We start from the raw sequence: 27,159 nt of genomic DNA, 5'->3' as shown, positions 1-27,159 counted from the left end.
TGCAAAATTTTAAAAATTGAAATAGGCATTTTCAGTTAAATTGGTTACTACTTATTGATTGTAGATTTTTTTAAAAAGGGCTGTGATCACTAGCTAGAATGCTCCTCTTGGAGTTCCTGTTCAAGGTTAGCATTTGAGTACTGGGTGAGGGAAAGCAGGCAGATAACTTGGGTTCTGGTTCTGGCTGCTGCCTCTCTGACTTAGTAGCATTGGGTAAGTCACTTACTACATTTGATCTTGCCTTCATTTTACCCCAGGGTGATTGTGTCTGTGTCAGGGAATGGTTGTGAAACAGTGTATTTGAGGACTGGTAAAATGCTAGAAAAACATAAGCTATTAAGATTTACAACTGTTACTTTCAAAGAATTGTAAAGCCTAGCTTGTTTTCTTTTGCAGATCTGTTGTTTCTTTTGGGTCTCACCTCGTCAGTGTGTATAGTGGCAGAGATTATAAAGAAGGTTGAACGGAGCAGGGAAAAGATCCAGAAGAATGTTAGCTCGACATCGTCGTCTTTTCTTGAAGTATGATGCATATTGCATTCTTTATTTGCAAACTAGGAATTGCAGTCTGAGGATCATTTAGAAGGGCAAATTCAAGAGGATAATGAAGATTTGAGAACTTTTTAACTTTTCATTGACTAAAAATGAACTTTAATGTTAAAGACTTGATTTGAGACTTGAACCTGCTGGCAGTCCCAAATGAAATTATGCAACTTTGATAACATATTCCTTGATTTAAATTGGCTTTTGCAATTGAGTGGAACTTTATAAAGCATATGGGCAATTATTTAATTTAAAAAAAAAAAACGGTAAAACCTGAACCACCTTCTGCACTTAAAGAGGTCTAACAGTATAAATACACTATCTATCTTAGATAGATATAAATATTTTTTTTTATTTTTAAATATTGTACTATTTATGGTGGTGGGGCTTTCTTACTAATACACAAATAAATTCAGTCATTTCAAAGGCATTCTATTTGTTCTAGAAGTTGTGCCATGTTTCAGCTACTGTATTTCCTTTTTCCTGTATTGTAAGCAGCTCCAGTACGTTGTGCTACCATTTTTGTATCGCACATTTTTTGCACAGGAAGTGACCACTGTCAGATCACTGTTCTTTTCTTTCTTTTTGTGATTGAAAAGCCAATACTGCAGTTTGAAGTAAATGTTTGCTTTTCTTAGTAAATGGTTGCTTTTGTTTTCAGACAAGAGTCTTTGATCTAGGGGAATTAATGCAGGGATGTGACTGGTCTTCCAGTTAGGGTAACCGTGTCTATAAATGATAGTCACTCGTAGAGTTAGAGACATTTGAAATTGGGCTGAAATTAGATTAATACATCATGTGTCCTTTTTGAGTTAAATATTAAATACATACTTGCCATATATCATTTCAGTATTCAGCTGAATAGCTGAATTTTCTCTTGCATGTTTTCAAATGTATGTGTTTTCTTCAAAAGTATAAGCTACTTCAAGAATACAAACACCCCAAACTCAAACACATGGTTAATGAATCAGGGTATACGTGGAACATTTTGTGCTGGCCTTGTTCTTCATGCATCACAGCTTCTTTGGCCTAGATTGTAGCACAGGCTGCATTCTGCCCCATCTCCTTGATGTATTATTTGTTTTCTGCCTTCTTCCTTCTGTTTTATTGGATATGCTAGATAAGTAGATGGATTTGTTAGGTGTGATATCATCATCATTTTTCATAAATAAAGTTAGGGAATTTTGGCTTCCATAAACTGGAAAAATAAAACACTGTTTAAGTATTTATCCAATAATAAACTGCAAGTGTTAGCACTGAAGTATCTTCATTGATAGAGAAGATATGTTACTTTAGTCCTTGTTATTGTAACATTACAGTGTAAGAAGCTGAGATGTCAAGGCTAGAGTATCAGAAGAACATTGTTCTGTCTCATTAGATGGAATGTGGAAAATCTTGTTTAATTTACGCTATTTTTAGTGACTTAGTGTCTCATCCCTAAATTTTGAAATGATTTTTCTTGTGTTACAAAGACGGAAAATACATATTAAGTGCACGTCAATATTCTGCTTTGCATTTTAGGTGCAGAGTATGACTCCTATGAAATAAATACATTATCTTTTTTTTTTAACCTATAAAAAGAAATGATTTCTTTTCATAAGTTATTGACCTCCGATTTGGGACTGTTAGTATTTAAATTGCTCATGTGGATTTTTAAAAAAAGATTTGATTTATTTGAAAGAGTTACAGAAAGAGGTAGAGACAGAGAGGTCTTCCATCCAATGGTTCACTCCCCTATTGGCCGCAATGGCTGGAGCTGCGCTGATCCGAAGCCAGGAGCCAGGAGCTTCTTCGGGGTCTCCCACGTGGGTGCAGGGGCCCAAGCACTTGGGCCATCTTCTCTTGCTTTCCCAGGCCATAGCAAAGAGCTGGATCTGAAGAGGAATAGCCGGGACTAGAACTGGCATTCGTATGGGCTGCCAGCGCTTCAGGCCAGGGCTTTAACCTGCTGTGCCATAGCACTGGCCTCTCATGTGGATTTTTTTTTTTTTTATTTGGCAGGTAGTACGTTAGACAGTGAGAGAGAGAGAGACAGAAAGGTCTTCCTTCCGTTTGTTCACTCCCCAAATGGCCGCTACGGCCGGCCCTGCGCCGATCCAAAGCCGGGAGCCAGGAGCCAGGTGCTTCTTCCTGGTCTCTCATGCGGGTACAGGGGCCCAAGCACCTGGGCCATCCTCCTACCTTCCCGGGCCCCAGCAGAGAGCTGGACTGGAAGAGGAGCAGCTGGGACTAGAACCCTGTGCCCATATGGGATGCTGGTGCCACAAGCAGAGGATTAACCAGGTTAGCCACAGCACCAGCCCCTCTCATGTGGATTTTTAAGATACAGAAACTTCATGATTTAAAAAAGAAGTTAAAGTGGTGTACAGACCCAAATTTCAATTTTCTGTAGAATATTGGTCCAAATTTGGCTGACTTAAATATGTTAGTTTCTAAATTTTTTATTTGTATCCTGTATTCTCGTCTTGAGACTTGGTAGAGTCCTTAGCAGTACTAACATGTTTGGCTTTTTCCCTATTAGACTGCGTATGAAACTATTTGACTCGATAGTGACTAAACATTAGGGAAGAAAAAGAAAACAACTTGAAATGATTGTAGACAATTCTCAAATGATGAAAGCTGGCCACACAGAAATAAGCTGAGCATGTTCTTGCTGATTTTTGCCAAACATTGCAGACCGAAGGATGAAATAAAAGTGAACCTACACAACCAAGAATTCCCCAACCCCCAAGGATATGGGATTTATTTCATATTACTAAGCACCCTTACAAGTATGACATGTCTTTTTGCCTTCCTTACCCATACATGGTACATCTGCATTCATAGTCTTTCTGAATTTATTTTACATTCCATCTTTTCCATGTAGTACTGTGAGTATTGGCTCTCCCTCAATGAACTGGTGGCAGCAATAAATGCATGTAGGAATTTTACCCTGCTTTCTGCCTCTGTCTCATGGCAATTCATTCGCATCTTCCACATGACACACCCTGAGAAGTTGGTTGGAAGAATTGTCTTCTCAATAAACACTTGTTTAGCACCTAGAGTGTGCTAAGAAAAGAAAGATGATGACATCCCTGTGTTTCATGAGCTCATCAGCAAGGATGGTAGGAGATAGAAATATCAACAAGCTGTTTCAAAAAGTTAATAGTGATCTTTGCACTGTTATCCTACAAATATACCTGTATTAAAATGAATAACAGCACACATTTCACTGAAAGTCTCCCTTAATATTGGCATCTGAAATCTTCGGAGTCCTTTCTTAGATTGAGCTCCTGCGGTCTTGAGTTCTTGGATGTACCTGTAGAGATCAGTATGACATAACATCCATTCTGGTGGTAAGTGTTGTCCAAATGCTGCAGTAGCTGATGGAGAGAAAGAACTTGGTGGGAAGAGCTTGTCAGAGACATTTCCTAGAACTAGTGGCATCTGAATCAAGCCTTAAGTTGGAAACCTGCAGCCAGGAAGCAGCAAGACATTGCAACCAAAGAGCATAGATGTTGGTGGGGGCTGGGAGAAACGTGAAACTCAAGGAGTTTAGTTCTGTTGTGATGGGAAGTGTAATGTGAAGGCTCAGATAGATAGGTGGGCACTTAGTAGTGAAGGCAGAGGCATTTGACCTGACTTGTAGCATGCTTGAGGATTTTAAGAATACGATGGAAGTTTGGATGTTGTCTTAAAAAAGCACAGGGGATCAGCTGTAAAAGCTAAGAAGACCTGTTAGCAAATTGTAACAGCTTAAGGGATAGAGGGATAATTAAGCCACAGCTGTCATTATAGAGAAGAAGGTACAAAGTTCTGTCTTCTAAGAGAAAGCGTTGACATGATTGCACAGGAGGAAAGGAAAATGTGGGGATCCCTGGTTCTGGCCCTTGGCTTAAATAGTAGAGCTATTGGGAAAATAATAAAAACCAGCAGGCTTCAGTGGGATGTTGCTAGATTTGAAATGGGAAGTTTGTGGTATCCTTGAGATTTTCCAGAGCATGTGCTATATGATGCTTCTAAAGCACAAAGTCGTGGCTAATAAGGTAGTAGAAAAACAGTTTTGCTTCACAGGCATCATTTTGTTTTGTTTTGTTTTTTTGCTAAAAGTAAAGCAGTAGATTAAATTAAACTCAGCTTTGACAGATTACAATCTTAAAGTTATTTTGGCATTGTTATTAATCAGCAAAATCTCAAAATTCAGGAAAATACAGGAACATTGTAGTTTTGTTGTGGCGCTTTCAGAATAAATCTGTCACTAAGGTAACTGGGAAACGCTGATCTGACTTAGTGGTTGTGCATCTTTTTGGCACTCAGAGGTGGACAGTGCTTCAGGGCAGGGCACTATACATGCCTGACTTCACTGCTCCTGTCCCATTTTACTCAGTTCTGGACAGATTGACAAATACCCTGGCAAACACTGAACACTTCTTTGTTGATTCTGTTTTTCTGTGCAGTCTGGCAGAACTCCCTTTCATACCTAACCCAAAGTTACTTTTTCTTTTTTTAAAAAAATTATTTATTCACATTTATTTTATTTCTTTGAAAGGCAGAATTAGAGATCGTCCATTTGCAGGTTCAGTCCCCAAATGGCCGCAACAGCTGGTTGAAGCTAAGAGCTTGGAATTCCATCCAGGTCTCCCATATGGGTGGCAGGAGCCCAGGGACTTGGGTCCTCTGCTGCTGCTTTCCCAGCTGCATTAGCAGAGAGCTGGATGGGAAGTGGAGCGGCCAGGATTCAAAGCAGCCCTAATGTGGGATGCCTGTGTCACAGGCAGTGGCTTAACCCACTATGGCACAATGCTAGCCCTTAATTTTTTATATTTTATTATTTTTTAAAGATTTATTTATTTAAAAGGTAGAGTTATATATAGAAGAGAGACATACAGATCTTCCTTCCTCTAGTTCACTTGCCACATGGCCACAATGGCCAGGGTTAGGCCAGGCCAAAATCAGGAGTTTCATCTGGGTCTTCTGCATTTGGTACAGGGCCACAGGTACCCAGGCCATGTTCTGCTGCTGTCTCAGGCCGATTAGCAGGGAGCTGGATTGAAAATGGAACAACTGGGACTGGAACTGGTGCTCATGTGAGATGCCGGCATTGCAGACAGTGGCTTAACTCACTGAGCCACATTGCTCATTCCTGTTATTTCTTAAGCAATAATAACATGTTCTATTTAGGGACTCTTTGAATAGAAACTAAAAATATCAGTTGTGAACAGCAAGTGTCACAAGTTATGCAAATGGGTTGGCATTGTGGTGCAGTGAGTTAATTGCAAGTTAGGACACCCACATCCCATGTGAGAGGACTCGTTTGTGTCTTGGCACTTTTGCTTCCAATCTAGCTCCCTGCTAATGCATCCCGGGAGCAGCAGACAGTGGCTCAGCCGGTCACCCACATGGAAGACCTGAATGGAGTTTGAGGCTCCTGGCCAGCTCTGTTGTGTGCTTACAGGGAGTATATCTGCTGCTGAAAAATCCTTGTCTCTCTGTCTTTGTTGCTCTACCTTTGAAATAGATAAACACAATTTTTTTACCAAAAGAAATTGTACAAATTGTTGTGCATACCTTCCAGGGGCCCATTTTTGGGCTCTGTATGTCTAGCTTTTGAACTCAAACAAAATGTTTTTTAATTTTTTAAATGCTAATCTATATAGCTACATTAAAAGCAATTTTCTGCTAAAGTCTTCTCTGTGATAAATATAGTGAAGTGGCAGTTTGGCCACTTAAAAAGAGTGTGCCTTGACTCTGCTCTTTTTCCTCAAGTCTGCATTTTACAAGTACAATGTGAAACGGGTTGGTATGTGAATCTTACCCTTGGAGCAATCTACAGAGCTCACCCTTGTAGGTGAATGTGTAGAAATTTGTGTGATAGGAATGACATGATGAACTTCACATTTAAGCATTATGAGATAAATTTTAGTAAGTTATAAATTATCATTTTCATTCATATTCCTTTCTCATATTCATCTCTATGATTGTATGACAGGATTGTATTCTTTTAAAAAATTTTTAAAGATTATTTATTTGAAAGAGTTAAAGAGTGAAGGAGAGATGGAGACTGAGAGAGAGAGAGAGAGAGATCTATCCACTGATTCACTCCCTAGATGGCTGCAGTGGAGAAGCCAGGCACTTCAGTGGATCTCCCACTTGGGCAACAGCGGTTCAGGTAGATGGCCATCTCCTGCTGTGTTCCCAGGCACATTAGCAGAGAGCTGGATCGGACCTGGTGAGCTGGGGACTTCAACTGGAGCCCTTGTGGGATGCAGGTGTCACTGGGGCCAGCCATCCTACTATGCCACAGTGCTGGCCCTTGCATTAGGTTTTCTTTCTTTCTTTCTTTTTTTAAAGATTTTTTTTATTTATTTATTTGAAAGGCAGAGTTACAGAGCAGCAGAGGCAGAGAGACAGAGAGAGACAGAGGGGTCTTCCATCCACTGGTTCACTCCCCAAATGGCAGCAATAGTTGGGACAGGGCCGATCCGAAGCCAGGAGCCAGGAGCTTCTTCCAGGTCTCCCATACCAATGCAGGGGCCCAAGCACTTGCTTTCCCAGGCCATAGCAGAAAGCTGGATTGGAAGTGGAGCAGCCGGGACTCGAACTGGTGCCCATATGGGATGCCAGCACTGTGGGCAGCGGCTTTACCCACTGTGTCACCGGGCCAGCCCCTGCGTTAGGATTTAGAAGTATCTTTCTATAGGAGCTGATTTGGATGACTCATGAATTAGCTAGAGGTGTTACAAGTTAGGAAAATAGTTTTAATCCCCCTTCACCTGTACATGTGGAGCTGTTAGTTTTGGTTGCTGAGATGGGCATGCAGAACAGATCTGCCTGCTGCCTGGTCTTGTAAATAAAGCTTTATTTAAACACAGCTGTGTGCATTCATTTACACATTGTTTATTGCTGCTTCCGTGCTACAACTAAAGTGAGTCATTGGAATACAGACCACATGTCCCATAAAGCCTAAAATTTTTCAGAAAGAATTTGGCAACTCGTTTAAATATTCAAAAGGGGCAAAACCGGTCTGTGCATTGCATTGAGGGGCTGGAAAGAAAGTCCCATCACTTCACCTTCCAGGCTTCCAACAACATGTTCTCTCTGGGCTAGATGTACTTGGTAGCAGATTTCTGTGACTCCTGAATCAACACAAGCCTTCTGTTGCAGAAAGTGTGTGGCTGTCATCAGTCCCATCTTTTTACCAGGGCTTGTTCTCTGCTGTCCTGTTGTTCCCCCTGCTCCCCCATGAGTAGTTTGTATGTTTGTGTGTGTGTCTCATTTCTCCCATCCACGCCCCATCCCCGGCTGTCTCTCTGTCTTTCTCTACATCCAAGCTTTTATGCATTTGAAGCAGTCTGCTCCTTTCTGTTCCTTTGTGTCTTTTTGGATGGTTCCCTCTCACTGGTTGTACAAGCACAGGCTTAATTTAAGTAGAGGAAAATGAAAATGAGAGCAGTGCCTAGATAGAAACATGGTAGTTTTTCCAGATGTAGGTAACAACAGCACCTCAGTTAATTCTCCACCAAGTAGTTTTCCTAATCTTGTACACTATTCTAGCTCACATGAGGGCATGACTGGTAGTCAAATGATTCAGTCCTATAAATGATCAGAAATACAGTATTGAAATGTGTTAAGATTATAATTATTGAGTAGTTTTTCAAAAAACATTCTTTGGTGTTCCTTGAACCTGACCACAGTATTGTGCACAGAAACCTCCAGGTATCTCCAAAGTAGTAGTAGGAAAATAGTTTTTTAAAAATATACATATATGTGTACATGTATAAAGATATATACACATATATACATGGCTTAGCTATATATAAAGTAGTGGGAATTGAAGAGATCGCGTGTGCATCACAACATGTGAATTTGTGATCTAGTTTTTCTCCTTAAAAAATTAGTGCAGTGACAATGGCTGGAAACTTTCCGTTTACTGTCACATTCATCTAGTTCTCCCGTTTTAACAGATCTGGGTATGGCCACTTGCAGTCGTGTCTGAATTTTCAAACTCACTTCCTCAACGTGAAGTTCCTGTCTTAAAATTTTTAGAACTGGACAGACTTGAATTTTAGCATTATTCAGACTTCTGGAAAGAAATTCAAAACCAGTTTATCCTGTATGGCTGGGAAGGCTGCTGGCTGAAAGTGAGGAGGCATGTTTTTAACACATTGGTCCAGGAGAAATAGTATTTCATTTTAAATTGGTACCAGATGCACAATCAGTTTCAGCTGTCATGACTGAAATGCATCAGTGAAAGACATAAGAAAAGAACCAAGTACCCCAATCCAAGTCACCGGAAATAATAGGTCACCACAGCTGAAGTTCAGTATTGGTAAGAGCTGGTTCCTTTCTGGAAGTGAAATTCCTTTTCCTGGTCTCGGTAGCAACATCCGGGTTCATGGGGTGCCGGTTAGCCAAGCTGCGTGTGGCAGAGCGCTGCCTTCAGCGACACCTTACAGCCTCACCAAGGGGAACACTGGCTGTGGCTTCTTTAGGGATATGCAGGGGGGCCGAGATACAACCCTTAGCAGTTGCAGGAAGAGGAAATTTCTAGGAAGGGGGGATGTCTGCTCGTAATTTTTTTCTGTCTTTAAACATACCCAGAGCTCTTTCAAATTGAGTTTACAAAACACAACAGAAGATTCCTGAGGGTAGGATGGTATTCACAAAGGGATCATTCCTTTTCGGTCTTTTCATTAGTTTCTGAGTTTGGGCTTGCCTGATACTCTGTGGGAAGTTCCCTGCTCTTTCCAGGGTGGCTTCATTGTGACAGCTCTGCTGAAGTTGCTGTAATCTTTCATCCTTGCCCTTGTTTTCTTGTTAGCCATATTCGGAAGTGTTGATTGCCTTTGCCTCTACCACATTCTACCTTACGCTTTAGCGTCTTAATTTTTCTGCTGCTTGACACACTCACTTCTTCCCAGATCCCTGGCTTTGCTCTAGCTTTGCATGTGTGGATATAACAATGGCTAGCACTGATTAATGCTTTACTGCTAGGCACTGTGAAATATACAGGTTCATAGAGGTACAAGTTGTTTCATCTTTGGACCATCAAATGATGGTCTATTATCACTTTGCAGGCAGGACAACTGAGGCACAGCCATGGCTTAACTTATACACAAAAGGAGGAAAAGATAATTTGAAGGCCTTTCTAGTTATTTGTTTATAAATAGTATGTTCTGTAATTCCAATTCACTTAAATTTTAATATTCAATAAAGTCACTTGAATTCTTTCTCTGTGACCAACTGGCATGAAAGGCCTTGTAGAGATAATATTTACAGGCTGTAAATTAAACTGTGAGGATCCAGGTGCCTCAAAGGAAAACTTGCACAAAATAGATTTCAAGTATGATTTTATCACCACGAAATACAGAACACCATTGATGACATTATAGTGAACATTCTCTTTCTACAAGTTTATTCTTAAAATGGGTTCATTGTCATTGTCCAGATGACATTTCCATGGCCTCAGGTGAGATTTCATTTGCTGAACTGAATCAGAGCAACACTGACCTAATGACAAGAAAGACAGGAAACATTTTAAAAATGGGATGTGGGATGTATAACATTCTGCTTCTAAAGATACTCCCATTGCTTCCCCCAATCTGAATTTTATTCCCATCTCTTGAAGCCAGGTCTGAGAATTCTGATTTAACCCCTCCTCCTGGCAACTGCTCATTCCTTATTATGTTCAGTCTGCATTTTCCATTTTGCACCCAACAGACTGCAAAATAACTTACTTTATAGTATGTTGGCTCCTAAAGCAGCTTAAAGAAGAATGGCTTTTGGATGTCGGGTGCCATATCATTAGGTGGATCTCCCTTAGATATCCAGTGAAGTGCCTGTGACAGCTCATCTATTATATACAGAAGGAGTTACAGACGGGGGTGGGGGGTGGGGGGTGGGGTGTAAACATCCCCAAGTAAGAGAGGATGTTAGACTAACTCCTTTACGGCAAAGTGGGATACTGTGATGTGCATGCTTCTGATGACAATGGCTACAGAAAGGAACCTGATTCCCTACTGATGCTGAAGGGAGGACCCTTTTAATGAAAAGATGGTTGAGGTATTTCAGTCAACTTGTAGTAGCCCATACATTCCGCAGTTTGCCATCCAAACAAGGTATTTATCAGTGTGGGAATGGGTGGCTTCTATGTAAAGTTGGTGGTTTTAAAAAGAAGCGTTGATGAGAAGCCAGGAAACAGAACATTCATATTGGTGTCATTTCCACATTAGCCCCTATCTCCAAGAAACAAAGTGATAAGATCTACAATTTCTGGGTAGAACAAATGTCTTCTCAAAAGTAGATGCCATGGCTTTTTTTCTTTCTCTAATATTTACTTATTTATCTGAAAGAGTTACAGAGAGAAAAGGGGAGACAGATCTTCCATCTGCTGGTTCACTCTCCAGATGGCCACAATGGCCAGCGATAGGCCACGCTAAAGCCAGGAGCTTCTTCCAGGACTCCCATGTGGGTGGCAGAGGCCCAAGTAGTGGGGCCTCTGCTGCTGCTTTTCCCAGGCCAATTGCAGGGTGCTGGGTCAGGAGCAGAGCAGCTGGGACACAAACCAGCGTCCATATGGGATGCTGGTGTTTGCAGGCAGAGGCTTTACCCACTACACCACAATACTGTCCCCCAACTGCTTTTATTGATCCTTTGGTGAGTGTCCAAATTTTTGGAGACATAAACAACCTAAGAAACTGTGCACACCTAAAATAATAAAAAGTTTCTTATTTCAAGAACTGTTAACTGACAGTTGGTAGGAGCAAATGACCTTGTGTTTTGCCTCTGTAAATGACTAGGGAGGTATGTGTTTGACAGTGGCCGATGCTGGGCTTACTCCTCAGAGTCTGGAAGAGCTCTTCCACTTTCCAGGAAAGTGGAGCAATTGTTTATTAGATGTTAGGGGCGGGACATAGGCCTGCTGAAGCTGGCAGCTTAAAACCTTTAGGGTTATTACTGATGAGTATACCAGTGGAAGAACAGAGAAAAAGGACGAACACAATCTGCAGATTTAAGGAAAATGAAGGTTGGCATATACTTTCAGATCTTGCCCAAATTTATTCATTCCACTTGTTTCTTAATAATCATATTCTTTATTTGGAACTGGCCAGCACCTTCACAACTCTTTTGGTACTTGTAATTTTAGCACACTCTAGTGTTTTCCAAAGCAGTGCCTTTCAAACTCTTTTGATTGTTGTCTACAGTAAGACATACATTTTGCAATACATGTAAACCTGACATGTTCATTCAAAAAATGCTGGTTATGACTCACTAACTACTTTGCATATCCCACTAAGGAGTCACGACTTCTGGTGTAAAAGAACTGGAGTCTGCTGTTGCTGCCTCTCTCAGAATGTGTTAATTGACGGAGCCGTTACCATTTGTTTCTACTTCACTTAAAACCTGGAGCACAGCCGAAGTGCTCACCAACCCTGTGTAGTCTCACTGACTTCTGACTTCAGGAGACAGTTTTTGTGGCATCCTAGCTCTTTCATGGCACAGACTGTTTATGAACTCAAGTCCAAAGAGGAAATGGTCCTTAAGATGTTTTGAAATGAAAACTAGGTTTTGGGAAATAACTGAAGTTGGAATTCTACTTTTTGAAAACACAGCTGGCTGAGTTTCTGCAGTAGGTTACAGCCGATGACTTCACTCTTTGAAGTGGAATGCGACATGTACAAACATGCTTCCACATGTGCTTAAAATTTTTTAAAATCAGGTTATGTTTATTAAAAGCATAATACAAATTACTTGGGAATTCAAATATTATCTATTGGAGTATTTATCTCCAACAGGTTAATCGTAAAAAGTTAATGGTTCCAAGGGTGGGAAGAAGACAATTTGGAGTCAGAAGTGTGTATCGCGTTTGATGCAGCCCGTGTTTATTCAAGCTCAGCGGCCTCAGTATGTTCCTCTAGGTTTTCAGCCATTAACAGCCCAAAGCGATTGCTGCCGTCATTCCAACCCGTGGTATCTGAGGTGGTTTCTGCTCTGTTCTTTGACCAGCTGGTTCCCTGTTTCTTCTTCTTCTTTTTTTTTGAATTTGATTTACCCTTTGGGAGGAATAACTCAGCAGGAGCATAATACTTTGTGGCATTGAACAGTTGTTCATAAAGTTGCTTAGCCTCAGGACACGAGCTCAGGAGACTGTCTACAGAGGCCGAAGCCAGCAGTTGGTGGCATAGTCCGTGCACCAGGCTTCCGCAGTACAGTCTGTTCAATGGGACAAGAAAGGATGTTGTGAACCCTCAGTTCAGGGCAGCAGGACAAGTGTCATTAACACGTCTCCAGCAAACCTATCTAAACAGCAGAAGCTCTTACTGTTCCTATAAAGTTGTCACAGTTATTTAAGAATAATCTGTTCCTTGCTGGAAGGAACTGAGTTGTTTTAAAAGGGATTACTTCTCGGCTGGTGATATTTAAACACTTTTAAACAACAAATTAGATGATGCTTATTGCTTTTGCAACTAGCTTCAAGTTGAGAAAGTCTCTAAAGAAAGGAATTTAAAATGACCTTGGTAAAACAGACAGGCAGTTAAAATAGGAAATTTAACAGTATAATTTAAAAGATCATTCACTTGGACTAAACCAACTGCAAAAGCAGAACATGGATTAACTGGAATCCCCAGTATTAATCTATGTGACTCTAGGCAGAGTGGGTTCACTGGTGCCTTAGCATGTAAGTCATCATTTCAAAAGCCTAGTTATTTTGACATGCAGGAATATTTCCTTCTGCTGAAGGCATTACTAAGAGAACTGTTTGGTCTTATTTCTCCTGTGTCAAAGGAATTTGTGGTAGCTGCAGAAGACGCAGTAAAGAATGACCTCAATTATTAAAAGATTTAACAGTCTGGTAGGATGTGTTTGGGTTAGCTCAGTTACGATGCCCAGAGATACACAAGGGCATTTCAAAAAGTGCTGTGGAAAAATTGAATTAAAAGATGAGTTTATTTTGATTAAAAGAAGAAAGCAAATGAGGGATCTTCAGAATGTTTGTGAAAGTGTGTATTATGAAAATAACTTCAAAAAATTACTTTGAAAAGTAAATCAAATCATGGAGACATTCTTCAGGAATATAGAAATAATTTACTATTTTTCCTGTTTCCAGCTCTTCAGCTATACCAGTATCTAAGATCAGTTATACTAAGATTAATTTTTTTAAAAGTAACTTCATTGCTTTAAATATAAGTAAAAGTATTTGCTTGTGTGTGCATCCATCTGAACTAGTTTCCCATGGTGCTTACCGAGTTAGGTCTGGCTCTGGGAGAGGAGTGGACAACAGCTGATTGAGATACATCCCCATCTGGAGACAGCACTGCCACTGACAGAAGATGTGAGCCGTGTCTAAGTCCAGCCTCGAGCCTGGCCGCGCCTGCTCCTTCAGTCTTTGGAACTCTCCGTACAACTTCTTAGCACCAGCTTCCTGAAGCTCTTCCTTACCTAGATAAAGAAACAACCCAAAGGCACTATTTCCAAAAATACTGTATCAGCTTGTACTTTTCTCCACACATAAAACTACAAATCCCACAAAGAAGAAAATTAATTTAAAAAAAAAACCACTAAAATGTTTTTCTCTTCCGGCTTCATAAATGCCTTGCTGTACACACTGAAATATTTATACTGAAATGCCTTTTTTATGATAATTGCTTATTCAACCCCAAGTCATTTTATCTTCTCCTTGAAATAAGGTCTCTTCCCCTGATCCAGTAACCTTGAACGTGTCTGCATGTGAGTTCTTCAGCCTCTACTCTGTCTATGAAAATACAAATGACTATTAAATGCCATTCTCTCTTCTCTTTCACTAAACTTCCTTTCAAGGAAACCCCTGTGCTGCGGTGCACTTGTTCTGTAGAAACAGCTCGTGTGTTGAAAGCACATTTTAACTTCGGTTTCATGGGAGGAAAACCAAGGCACGACTCAGAGTTTGAGGAATAATCTGCTTTTTTACACGATAGAGGATAAGGGGCCAGGAACAGCCATGCTAGTTGTGTCTCCATGTGTTTGGCTGTGAGTTTCCCTAGGTTTGTTTGAGCAGGGTGCACAAAATAGCAATCTGGACCAACTTAAAAAGGGGGGGGGGGCACCTTTTATCAGCGAGCAGGAAGGCACTGAGTTCGCCTGGGCATGGGTGCCACATTTCCTAAAAGAGAGATGGCATGCCCCTTGGCATGCCCCTGCTGTTGGACTCAGGTAGAAGCTTCCTGGGCTTTTGCTCTGAAAGTTTTCTTAGACGGTATTTGTTAGAGGAAACACCCTAAGCCTGTGTTCTTAAAGCAGTAGCTCGCCTTCATCACTTAGAGCTGGCTGTTATTACAACGGACCCTCTGACAGATACTGTCAGATTTGAGCCTCAATATTTGGGGGTGTTTTGGAGCCCGTGCTGTGACACTTTTAGAAAAATGAAGTGAGGAGGAGCACTATCCGGAAAGCCTTGTGCAGCTACGGAAATGTTCTCTGTCCCTGCTGACCGTCACAACAGCCAGACTTGAACAGTAAACAGCCACATGTGGTTAGTAGCTGCCGTATTACATAGTACTTCCAGAGTGTGACAACCTATACCTTTAGGTAGTGTTACATTCAAAAAGTTCATGGGAAATGTGTATTATGCATGGATTTAAAAAAATATTCACCAAAATAAACTTATCTTTTAGTTCCATTTTCCATGAACTTTTTACGTCCTCTGGTTTTAGCATTAATAATCACTTATTTATTTTTTAAAGATTTATCTTTATCATTAGAGAACTGAAGTGTCCCCAGGCTTCAACATTTATTTCACCTGAGGTTTAAATGCAGAGGAAACTGCTTCAGTGTGTTTCTCTAGGAAAAAAAGTTACCATGTCTATTCCCACTATTTGTACACTAAATGAGAATTACAGCAGAGAGGAAAAAGTTTAAAAAAATGGTTGGTTGTAGCTATTCAGAAGACTCTCTTCTAGGCAGTTTTAAATGCATTTCTTGTGATGTTGCTGCTGTGTTAATGACAGGTAGGGAACATGGACTACACAAGTATAAAGGACAGTACACACTGGCACACATCGGAAGGTAAAGCGTTGGGTGCTGCAGCAGGCAAGATTTGGCAGTGCCATTACAACTCCCTGCAGCACACATGGAGGAGTCGAGCCTGTGGCACTGAGCCTAGCGCATGAAAGAGTTCAAAGTATTCACCAATGCTGATGTAAATGATGGGAATACATAATCAAAAGAAAAATTTTGTCAGTGTAAACTCTTGCATATGCAGTTTCCAAGTAAAATGCAAAAACACTCCTGGAACTTCCTGTCACCTACCAGGGCTGTTGATGATGGCGTGCAAGGGCCCCATGAGCATCCCCAGCAATAAGGCTTGTAGATGATGCAGCTTTGCCTTGGCCTCCGACTGCTGCAACCAGTAGCAGCTGACAGCAATGGGCAACTTGAGGGAAGCAGGGATTGGCTCCAGGATGGTCTGTTTCACCTTCAGGGTTTCTAACAGAAGCATCAGCCTTCTGACCAAGGAGAGCTGAAAATACCAAACATTTTGCCAGTTGTGTTAGGGAATGTCTTCTTTTACACAGCAGGAAAGGGCTTAATGCAAATGAAACTGCTTCAGTTGCTAAACTTACCTTCTAGTGGGGAAGGGATGACAGCACTTAGAACAGGGATAAGGTCCTTAAAGGATAAGGTGGCTGAATGGGTACACTGTCTTTTCCTGCTACACAGCCTTCACTCATGTCACTGCATCCTTGGGTGCTCCCATCCTGTCGGAAGCTGGTTGAGGGAGCCCAGGAACCTGCATTTAAGTAGCAGCCCAAGCACAGCACTTTGAGAAACAAAGATCTGTACTCTACCCTACCCTTGCCTGCCGGTGTGCATTTACGCATCACGTTCACATGATGCCATTACTGATAATCCCCAGAAGATGAGCTTTTGGTTTGATTTTTAAAAATTACTTCCCCCCTCCTCTGTTAAATGTATTGTTTCTGTGTTCATTTGAGGTTCACTGACCTTCCTTAAAACAGCTATTTTGAAATCTTCATCCACCCATTTGAAAATTTCAATTCCTAGATGTCTGGTTTCAGGTACCTCATTTTGTTTGTAAGGGGAGGTTGTGGTTTTCTGGAAACTCTTGGTGCTAGCCGGTCTATGGTGTTGCCTAAGCACTGAAGGATTAGTTAAGAGTAATCTGGCTTCATTTGTGGCTGTCCTTCCAGAAATTCTAAGTAATCTACTTTCTTTGAGCCTGACTTCAGCATCAGATGGTATATTAGGTCGAGATTTGCTGTTATTGTTTTCATTGTTTCAGTCCTAAAGTATAGCCCATGCTCAAATTTGTCCCAAATCTGCAGTTAGTATGTTATGAAAAGGGGGAGTCTGTTTATGTAAGCTGTTTTCTGGGGCTGATACAGGCCCAGATGCCTAGTCCTGTGGCCACAGTTACTACAAGGTACATCACACCCATAGCCTACAAGCCACCATGACCAGTGCAGCAGCATGGTGGGACCAATGACAAAGGCAGTCTCCTACAGAAGTACTAGTTGGGTTGATCCGAGTCTCCCTGTCATCAGGCCCTGTGCAATCTAGAGGTGCATGCCAGGCCCACTTGCGGATGGTGGCAATACATGCCAAAATGAGTCTGTCCCACGTGAGTGCAGCTCTTGGCCTGATGAGGGGAATTCTGGCTGTTCCATCTGTGATGACTGGTGCTGGGGGCCTTTGGGATTTATCAGGTGCTAGGTCTCATAGCAGTGGGCCCCACTGCAAAGTCCTCAGCTCCCTCCTGCCCTAATCCGCAGCAAGTGGCTTCTTGCTGCACTGTCGGAAGTTGAGAGCGGTCCCCTGCCTGCTTGGTTACGGAGGGTCTAAATCGTCTGCAGATACGCGTCTGGGGGCCGGGGCTGTGGGACCCTGTGTCACTGAGTTCTATCCCTGTGGGTCTGTCACTGCTATTCCAGTCTAAACACTGGACTTAATTCCTTCTCCTTCTTTAGGTGGGAGGCAAGGCATCTCTCACCACACTGCCCTACTTGGAGCTCAGGGAGGGATGACACAAGCAAATCTTTCCTTCCTGCTTTCTTCAATGCAACTTTTGTTGTTATTGTACTGAATCCAGGCATTGTGGTCGCTCACCTGGCTTCCACAGCTCTTGTGAAGGTGATTTGGTGCGTTTATAGCTGTTCAGACTGGTGCCTCTGTGGGAGATGGTCCCTCAAGCGTCTTACTCAGTCGCCATCTTCCTCCACCTCTAGTACAATGATTTATAAATATTGGTTTCAGTAATTTAATATGATAAAATTTTTGAAATTAGAAATATGCAAAATGGGGCAGGCATTTGGCATAGCAGTTAAGATGCTGCCTGGCACACCTGCATCCCTTTATCAGAGTGCCTGGCTCAAGTCCCAGCTCCTCTTCCAATGCCAGCTTTCAGAAAGTGTACACCCTGAGAGGGAGCAGGTGATAGCTAGAGTAGTTGGATCCCTGCCACCCACATGCGAGACCAGATTGAGTTCTGGGCTCCCACCTTTGGCCTGGTCCAGCCCCAGCTGTAGTAGGCATCTGGGGAGTGAACCAGCAGACAGATCTCTCTGTCTCTTGACTCTCTGCCTTTCAATTAAATAAGAATAAATAATAATAAAAAAATTTAAATTGCCACTTATAAGAAATATGCAAAGTGCTTTACAGTATAATCAGTAACTCCTACTGGAAGTAGGATTAACTACTTAAAGAGTAATCTCCTTAATTGTTTTAAAAAATTTACCATGATAAGGAGATAGATTTTTTTTTCTGGCATATAATGCTTAAATTACTGAATTCTAGAGCCAAGCCATAACATCTGGGGGCAGAGTGTGGGCTCTGGCTTAAAGATGGTCTGCCCCTCCCTACCGCTATGGCCCTGGGCATGTTTCTACCGTTTTCCTATCGCCTGTGTGATCATCCATGAAATGGATAATGAGTTGCACAATATGTTTCATCAAATACACCAAGCTACTCTGCTCATAGCCTTTGAAGATGGTCAATTTAATCCCATGTGACAACTCCTTTTCTGTTCCCAGTGGGAGCAAAAGCATAGGCCTACAGCAGAAGCTGCCAAGAGAGGCAAGGCACCAGAGTCCCACATCTCCTTAAGGTTAAACCTGAGTGGTTTTCTGTCCATCGCAACTAACATAACCTAAAATAAAACTCTATCCTACGTGGTTTCCATGGGAATTCAATGGAGGATGTATAACGTTTCTTTCACAACAGCATAAGACGGATACATATTATAACTACATGATGTTAAAAACAACAATATCAACAAGCCTACTTTTGGAAGGTTTCTAGCTTTGTACCTGCATTTGCGTTTAGAATCACATTTGCACCAGTGTTGTTCAGAATCATCATGGGCTAATTAAAAGCACTGAGGTAAATACAGAATTGATGAATTCGTGCCACAGAGAAGCAAAATGACAGCACAGAGAACTAAAATTTCACTCTATTTTGAATAGTGAGAACACCTGAGTCATCTCTGCTCGGCAGGGAACAGAATCAGCATTCTGTACTCATTCAGCTGGATTTGCACATGGGGGAAAGCATTCCAATTCCATTTCACACCACAGACACACATAAAAAATTAATTCTTAGTAGACGAGGTCTACACGTGAAAGGTAAAAGTCAATCGATTCTTAGCGCTACAGTAGACTGTAGGTCTACATGTGAAAGGCTAAAGTCAGTTTCAAGGTCTTGACATAGGCAGAAATTCTGTAAGTAGGTTATAAAAGTGGTTAACATAAATAATCTAAATGACTAAATTCATACCAACAACCTCTGCTCAACAAAATAAAGAGTAAAACAGAACTGGGGAGACAGTTCACAGTAAGTTATCTGACAAAGGACCTGTGTATAGAAGTAAACAAGGCCGGCGCCGCGGCTCACTAGGCTAATCCTCCGCCTAGCGGCGCCGGCACACCGGGTTCTAGTCCCGGTCGGGGCACCGGATTCTGTCCCGGTTGCCCCTCTTCCAAGCCAGCCCTCTGCTGTGGCCAGGGAGTGCAGTGGAGGATGGCCCAGGTGCTTGGGCCCTGCACCCCATGGGAGACCAGGAAAAGCACCTGGCTCCTGGCTCCTGCCATCGGATCAGCGCGGTGCGCCGGCCGCAGCGCGCCGGCCGCGGCGGCCATTGGAGGGTGAACCAACGGCAAAGGAAGACCTTTCTCTCTGTCTCTCTCTCACTGTCCACTCTGCCTGTCAAGAAAAAATAAAAAAAAAATAAAAAATAAAAAAAAAAAATAAAATAAGAAGTAAACATACAAAGACCAGAAAAATGGGCAAAGGATTTTGAACAGAAACTTCACGTAACAGAATATCCAAATGGCCAACACATGAAAGGATGTTCAAATAACTAATCAAAAGAATTGCAAATTACCTACTGCAATGGCTAAAGTAGTACTACTACACAAGAATAGCTAATGCTTTGTAAAAGGCCAGCAAATACCAAATACTGGCAAGGGTGTCAAGGGAAGAGGTACTCCTCTGTGCCACTGGTGGAATACTACTTGGTTCACCTAGCTTTGCAACACCATTTGGCAATAAGTCTTATAAGTTCACTTACAGTAACATTTGTAGTTATACAAGAAGACTTCAAAAAGTCTGGAAAAATGGGATTAGAAAGTTTATTTTGGTGCAAAAAGTTTGAGATCTATGCATAGTTTTTTCATAGTGTTCACATATACAATAGGCTCACTAAATGATGTGCACGAGGATGCTCGCAGCACTATTTGCAGTACCCCAAACCAGAAACTAACCTAAATGCCTGACTACCTATAAAATGGAAAAGTGGATTCCCACAATGTAACATTACAGCAATGAGAAATGAATGAACTACAGCAACTCAACAGAGCTATGTATGAACTACAAATCTGGTAAATTAAAAAAGCCAGGTGAAAGAACACATAAAGTCTAAATTGGGTCAAGTTTGTCTTTAGGAGGTCAGGAATAGTGACTGGATATAAGAGGGGCGACTGGCGCTCTAGGGCACATGCCTGGGTGGTGACAGTGAGCCTTCCTCTGTGTGCTCTGCATGGAGGTACTGTGGGACGATGCATCCACCTGTATAATTATCTGTGCCTTCTGCTCTGTGTGTCTATTCAGGGAGGGATAACTGCAGAGGGGGCAAGAGGTGGCTTTTAAGATTGATGGATACATCTATTATTTTAATTGTAGGATGGGCTCAGGGATGTACACATAAGTTCGAATGCCTTAATGCGCATACTTTGTGTGCACTTGGTTGTACATTATTTCTCATCAAAGTCATAAAAAGTTGGAAAAAAAAACCCCACAGTACCACTTAAGAGTGAAAATGTTATTTCAGCAAAATATTCGTTAGAGTGTTGCTGAATTTTTTTTGGCATGGATAAGCTTTTAGCAAATCCCCCGAGAATCTGACTTATATTCAACTTTCTAGATCTGTAAACCTGGAAATGTGATAAGGGTAGATTGTCAGCTGTGTGACTAAGCATGATAAACAGGACTCCTTTTAAAAAACTGGACCTAGGCTTGAACTATAAATGAACTACACCTGATGGAGACACCATGTCTTGGGGCTTCCCTGAGGCACATCCCTTGCAGGGGCCATGGCAGCCCTAGCTATATAATTGTTATATGAGATTATATCCCATGTAGAAGGCTTTTAAGCAATTAGACATGTTTCTTTCTTTGAGGTATAAGCCAGATGTCAAAAATTCACCCTTTTAAAGTGTACAGTTCATAGTTCATTGGTTTGGTGTATTTAAATAGGCTTGTACAAACATCACTGATTCTAGACCCTTTTCATCACCCTAAAAGAAACCCTGTCTGGGGCCGGGGCTGTGGCATAGAGGTTAAGCCTCTGCCTGCAGTGCCAGCATCCTCTATGGGCAATGGTTCAAGTCCTAGTCCCTCCACTTCTGATCCACCTCCCTGCTAATGCACCTGGGAAAGCAGCGGAAGAAGGCTCAAGTACTGGGGCCCCTGCAACCACATGGGAGACCCAGATGAAGCTCCTGCCTCCTGGCTTTGGCCTGGCCCAGCTGTGGCTGTTGCAGCCATTTGGGGAGTGAACCAGTGGATGCAAGACTTCTCTGTCATTCTTGACTTTCAAATAAGTAAAAATAAATCTTAAAAAAAAATAGAAATCCTGTTCCCATTAGCAGTCACTCCTCAGTGCTAAGGAGGCTTTACCCCCACTTGTGTGAATCTTGTTCCCTCGTGCCTGCAGTGGCAATAATGGGGAGGCAACGCAGGCTAGCTCCTGGCCAGCTGTCCAGGCAAGAAACTGACACTAAGAGCATCTTGGGCAAGATAATTCTTTGTGCACTGTAAGAAATTTAGCAGCACCCTTGGTTAGATACCAGTAGCAACCACCATCTGTTCTACCCCCTCAGTTGTGACAATCAGAAATGTCTCCAGGCAAAATCCCAATGGTGGAGAACCACTGGTGTAGACTGACAGTACTGGAAAGCCTCTCACCGAAGAGAAAAGCCTGACTCAAGTCTGCTGGCAAGTTGTCACTGCTGTGCTATATCCTTGAGTAATCTGGGCACTGAGAACAGCTTGTGAGGCTGTGACTCGGAGTATTTAGCTGGATCCAAGAAGACCCCCAGTAGGAAATGCTACATTATCAATATAAGCTTTTTCATACTTGTAATTTTTAATGTATCTATGTAATACTATAAAAAACGAAGACAACGTTGGGATCCATGAGAATCTGTCTCCTTGAAAAGGGGATTTGTCTGAGTGTCACTCAGATTTAAACAACACCCAAGTTAGGCTAAGGGAATCTCGTTTTCAGTATCAAGCTAAGCAAGTCACCACAATGCCACAAACCTACAGCCTAAAGTCCTCATCGATGAAAACAAAGAAATTAGACCGTAGCATCAGCGCTAACGTGAACGGCCATCTGATGTCAGCCCCGGTGTTAGTTACGCCTTTATTCAGTGCCCACAGGCACACTGCTTTCGTAGTTGAGAATTTAGCCACGTAACCCTTCTACTGATAGCTAATCTCAACATAGCAGCAATACCTGAAGGCGAGACAGCTGCTGCAGTACGGTGAAAACGGCAGACTCGGAACTGCGAGAGCTCGGTTTCAGTCCCAGGACTGACGTTTTATTGCTAAAGATTAGTTCCTGGAGTTCCAGTTTTCTCAGCTATGAAATGAGGGCAAGATAGATCCCCCCACACACCCTCAGTTTGGTATATTAAGAGAGACTACATGTGAAAGAACCTCATAACCTGTACAGGGCTTTACCAACATTTCTTCAATATAAATACATACCTCAGTCAACGTGCTTAGGTCGGAACGGTCCTTGAGCGGGTCTACGGCATCAACAACTGATGTTGTGATATTTCTGTGAATCCTTTCCACTTCCCTGAAGGCTACAGGCTGAGGCGGCGACGCCTGCCAGGCTGCATCCCGCAGATGTGGTGAAGCATTCAGAAGAAGCCCATAGATGATTTGCCGGATGGGCTGCGACACCCTGTGGGCATTTGGTCGCTGCATGTTTTCTACCTGAGTGTGAAGGATAGTCCTTCGTAGCACCAAAGCATCGCTGATGAAAGGGGGTAGTTGGCCTCTGGCTAACGCCACTAGTATCCATTCTGGTAAACCCAAGTTCAAGGCGTCTGGGCAGACGTAAGAGCCGTACTGGAAGAAGTCCTGCAGCTTCACCTGGGACTGCTGGTATTCTTCCATGGAACAGCAGAGAAGTTCCTTAACACTTTCTCGATCCTTTTTTGGGAGATAGTTGAGGACATTATCTAGTGCTTCACAAGGGTCTGCAAAATGAGACAACCAATTCAGTAGGCCCAGGACTCGATGGTGTCTCCTCCCCTTAGAACTGGTGGTTCCAACGGGAAGACGTACTTTACTTAAGAATTTCTCCATGATGGGCAGATTAATGTGGTCATTTCCACATAGTACCGCAAAGAGAGGTAGCAGGGTTCTATTCATGTTGCTGAAGTGATGGCAGAATGCATCAAGGGAAAAGCATTTGGCAGGAATATAGCAGTTTTTTGTGCCCTTGAAAGTGTTAATGTTTCTCCACTGAAAGCTGTTCAATGGGCAAAACCCAGTTTTCAGGTCAAAGATGCAGAAGTCACTATCTGATGATAACACAGGGCAATCCCAGTGGTTGGCAAGTGTCATAATGTCCCGATCTGCTTCTGAAAAGCACTGGACAAAACATACCTGTAGCCTGACCAGAACCTGGATGAACACTTCCCGGATGAGTAAGGGACATACATAACCACCCCCACCAACAGAAAGGGAATGGGCTGTCTGAATCTTCTCTCTAGCTCTATCCTTTAAAGTTGTAAGCTTTTTATCTGAAATGTCACATCCTCCATCTAAAACAACATACGGACATATATTACAAGCAAACAGTGATTCAAAGAACTTTTGTACAACATCTGCAAAAGCATCATAGTCGCCTCCATAGCGCAGCTCCAAATTTGAATTGAAACAAAGTCGATGGAAAAGAGCATAGCCATCAATAACAATTTTCGTGTCCCGCAACTTCAAATCAGTGAAGAAGTCATTGCTATGATCTTCCACAAAACTCATTAGTCCTCGGATACCCATGATGACAATCTGCAGAGTTGCCTGTTTAAAACAACAGAAGACATTCTCAACTGACGCAGGTCCTGGGGCACTCAGTCATGGCTTGTAGCACCATTGAATTCACAGCAGATGTTACGAGATACTCTTTACCTAGAACATGTAGGCTGTCAGCATCTCTGAACTCTTACCTATATCCTCGGGCAACACTAGCTGAAAGCGTTTCCGTTGTCGTTTGCTTTCTCCATGAGTTACAAGGCACAAACTCAATGGTTTCATAGGTTTTGATCTTTGGATAGGGACGGAGGCTGCTCTTGGATCTACAGGAGAATTAGTTAATATCCATTACTGACATAGCAGTAGAACAGTCTGGGGACTTCTGGTACTGAGATAACACCATCTTATAATACAGAGTATTTGTTTTATAAGGGCAAAATAAAAAGTTCTAAGCCATTAAAATGATACCGAAATCAATCTCACGATAAACCAGAAGACTGCCAACAGGCATCCAGGTTTTGTTTTTTCACTGACAGAGGCTGGGAACTTTTCTCGGGTCTTCAGTAAGGAAAACAACTGCTCAGCCTTCTAGGAACCCAACTCCCCAGTCTCATTCCAAACAAGCTCCTTTTACCTTCTTATCTCTCCCATCCAGCCCGGTTACCCTACTCGACTCACAGGATTAAGCATTTCCGGCCTTTCCTTTCGCTACAGGCTGCATTATAATTCAGCACGCCACTGTTACTAATCCTGTCAATAATGGACTGCCAATCATGGACTTTTTTGTTGTTGCAAACTGAGTTGTAGAGGTACTGCGTAAAAATGTGTTTCCCTTGGTTACTTAAGTGGACTCACCTCACCCCAGTGCCAGCCTTGTCGGTATCTCAGCCCCTTATCCTGCAGGGCACAAGTAAGTACCCTCGCAAGGCTGTCTTACAAAGCTTCTGCGGGCACGGAGTGTGTTCACTCATCCTAAGCCAGGGACAGAGCCTTGTACTGAACAGTTCAACAGAATGCGAGATGAGGAGGTAAGGGGTATTCAACATTCGATCTAAGTCCCCAAACACAGGCCTTCACACACCACGCACCCTGAACCTCACAACCCGCTGCCCCAGCTGCGAGCAGGGCCCACCTGCCCCCTCCCCGGAGCAGCAACCCTTCCACGCGAAGCGGCAGGAGGCCCGCCAGGCCCCAAAGCCCGACAGCCGGGACCGGAAGTCTCCCAGTGACGTCACGGGGAACCCGGTTCCGGGAAGCCGGTAGCAGCCACTGCGCCCGGGGAAGGTACTCTAGGCCTGAAGGCGCGAGGTCTGGGACTTACGTTCCCAAATGGCTGCTGTCTGCTTAAGGAAGGTTGGCGGGCGGTTTACCCTCTCTTTCCTCACGCCTTGGGTAGGCGGACACTTCCGCCCTACCCCGACTTCCCAGCACACCCCGCGCCGTCTCCCTGGCGACGGGGCAAACAGAGACGGTCGCTGGGGGTCTGGCGCGTTCCCTAGGCTGAGACGTTCCTAGCTGTGGCAGGAGAGGGCTGCCCGGCGCCCCGCTCCTCCCCTCGCGATCGGGAAAGGTAACGCGAACTGCGTTCCTCCGTATGCGCGGGGCTCCCCCGACTCCTTGCTTCTCTGGACTCTGTCTCTGCCCGGGTCGCTCCCGTCTCCACAGAAAAAAGTGTTGCGGATTCCGCCCGGGATACGTTCGCCCGCGTGGCGGAAACAGAAAGTTTTAAAAAGTCGACGAGGCGAGAAAATCATTCGTTTATCTGGAAGTTGGAGTTTAGCTGAACCAGCCGTCAGGTCCACTGCCTCTCCGGGGGAGCATGCGCGGTTTCGGCCCGGGGCAGACGCCCGCCTTACCTGTGTCTCCCCGCGCCAGGTGCTCTAGGCCACCCCGGGGCAGTCCGCACGGGGCTGATACCGCCTGCCTCTCCCTTCTCAGAGTTCCCATCCCGCTTTCGAGCCGTGTGCCCCAGCAAGGTTTGTGGGGCCCCTGGCATATGCCGGCTGTTGGCCGCGGGGCACTCTGTCTTCACAAAAGCGCGTCCACAACCTCGGGGGTTAGGGTATCACCTTGGGGGTCGCGGGGCCTGGATTGCAGCCCGCGGGCTGAGCTGAGAGGGGCTTGCACGGGCGCGGTACGGTGGCCAGGGCCGCCGGGAGGCTGGGCTGCAGGACCCCTGTCCGGAGAGCTGCGTGCCCGGCAGACAGCGCAGGCCCTGCGGGGTTAAACCAGCCTCTGCGGCTGATGGTAGGAGCCGCCGGAGTGGACTTCAGTGCTTCTGGGCGGCCCTGCCTCTGCCCTTCGCTGCGCGGGGACCCCCAGTTCCATGCGTGTTCCTGAACAACTTGGGTTGGCCAGGGAAGAAACGAACAAAAGATACCATTCATAGGCCTGCTCGCTGTACTTGTCTTTTCCACAGTACAGTTCACCAACTTTTCTTGGTTGTCAGTTTCTTCATGGGCATCGGTGACTCTTAACCGGTTAATATTTCAAGAAGGGGCATTTTTAAAATTTTATCTATTTATTTGAGAGGTAGAGCTCCAGACTGAGAGAAGGAGAGAGAGTAAAAGGCCTTCCACCCGCTGGTTCACTCCCCAAATGGCCTAAAGGCTGGAGCTGAAGCCAGGAGCTTCTCCCAGGTCTCCTATATGGGTGCAGGCGCTCAAGGACTTGGGCCATCTTCTACTGCTTTTCCAGGCCACAGCAGAGAGCTGGATCCGAAGAGGAGCAGTAGGGACTTGAACCGGCGTGCTTATGGGATTCTGAGGCTGTAGGCGGAGGCTTAGCCTAGTACTCCACAGGGCATGTCCCAGGAAGGAGCATTTTATCAATGGGCAATTATCTGTTCATGCTTCATTTTGAGACTAGTTGTGGGTAACTGAAACTGCCCATGTGAAGCTCATGGGTCATCCTTATAAAGGACAGGCTTGGGCCAGCGCCATGGCTCACTTGGTTAATCCTCTGCCTGCGGCGCTGGCATCCCATATGGGCGGTGGGTTCTAGTCCTGGTTGCTAGTCCCAGATCGACACAGCGCTGGCCATAGTGGCCATTTGGGGGGTAAACCAACGGAAAGAAGACCTTTCTCTCTGTCTCTCA

The 27,159-nt window shown here is 43.6% G+C and overlaps 3 protein-coding genes across 19 annotated transcripts in view; 2 read left to right on the top strand and 1 right to left on the bottom strand.

Annotated features, from left to right (window-relative positions):
* The window catches only part of ATP2C1 (ATPase secretory pathway Ca2+ transporting 1), a 136,900-nt gene extending 122,595 nt beyond the window's left edge, over nucleotides 1-14,305 (top strand). For all 5 annotated transcript variants that reach the window (XM_089332253.1, XM_008266005.4, XM_017346719.3 and 2 more), the window contains 2 exons: nucleotides 397-521; nucleotides 13,774-14,305. In XM_089332253.1, the coding sequence (XP_089188379.1) occupies nucleotides 397-521; nucleotides 13,774-13,869 (221 nt within the window). In that variant the 3' untranslated portion in view covers nucleotides 13,870-14,305. The remainder of the gene's footprint in view (nucleotides 1-396; nucleotides 522-13,773) is intronic.
* ASTE1 (asteroid structure-specific endonuclease 1) lies at nucleotides 12,227-25,515 on the bottom strand. The gene is made up of 8 exons (XM_089332259.1): nucleotides 25,384-25,515; nucleotides 24,257-24,385; nucleotides 22,785-23,284; nucleotides 17,625-17,739; nucleotides 16,121-16,287; nucleotides 15,807-16,017; nucleotides 13,766-13,961; nucleotides 12,227-12,734 (listed from the first exon to the last, which is right to left on the bottom strand). The coding sequence occupies exons 2-4, from the start codon at nucleotides 24,342-24,344 to the stop codon at nucleotides 17,713-17,715; spliced, it is 615 nt and encodes a 204-aa protein (XP_089188385.1). The 5' UTR covers nucleotides 24,345-24,385; nucleotides 25,384-25,515; the 3' UTR covers nucleotides 12,227-12,734; nucleotides 13,766-13,961; nucleotides 15,807-16,017; nucleotides 16,121-16,287; nucleotides 17,625-17,712.
* The window catches only part of NEK11 (NIMA related kinase 11), a 332,098-nt gene continuing 329,894 nt past the window's right edge, over nucleotides 24,956-27,159 (top strand). For 4 of the 13 annotated variants that reach the window (XR_016233306.1, XM_051818474.3, XM_017346725.4 and 1 more), the window contains exon 1: nucleotides 25,494-25,632. The gene's annotated coding sequence lies outside the window, so the exon portion shown is untranslated. Of the gene's footprint in view, nucleotides 25,091-25,265; nucleotides 25,416-25,493; nucleotides 26,039-27,159 lie in introns of those variants that run through there. The other 9 variants (XM_070072821.2, XM_017346724.4, XM_089332257.1 and 6 more) reach the window with 8 other exon arrangements.

The sequence above is a fragment of the Oryctolagus cuniculus genome, chromosome 4 (assembly GCF_051225735.1).
Source record: "Oryctolagus cuniculus isolate XC-2025 breed Fujian yellow rabbit chromosome 4, ASM5122573v1, whole genome shotgun sequence".
In the NCBI taxonomy this organism is placed as follows: Eukaryota; Metazoa; Chordata; class Mammalia; order Lagomorpha; family Leporidae; genus Oryctolagus; species Oryctolagus cuniculus.
Note: the sequence above shows the minus strand (reverse complement) of the source record. Positions and strands in the feature narration are given on the sequence as shown.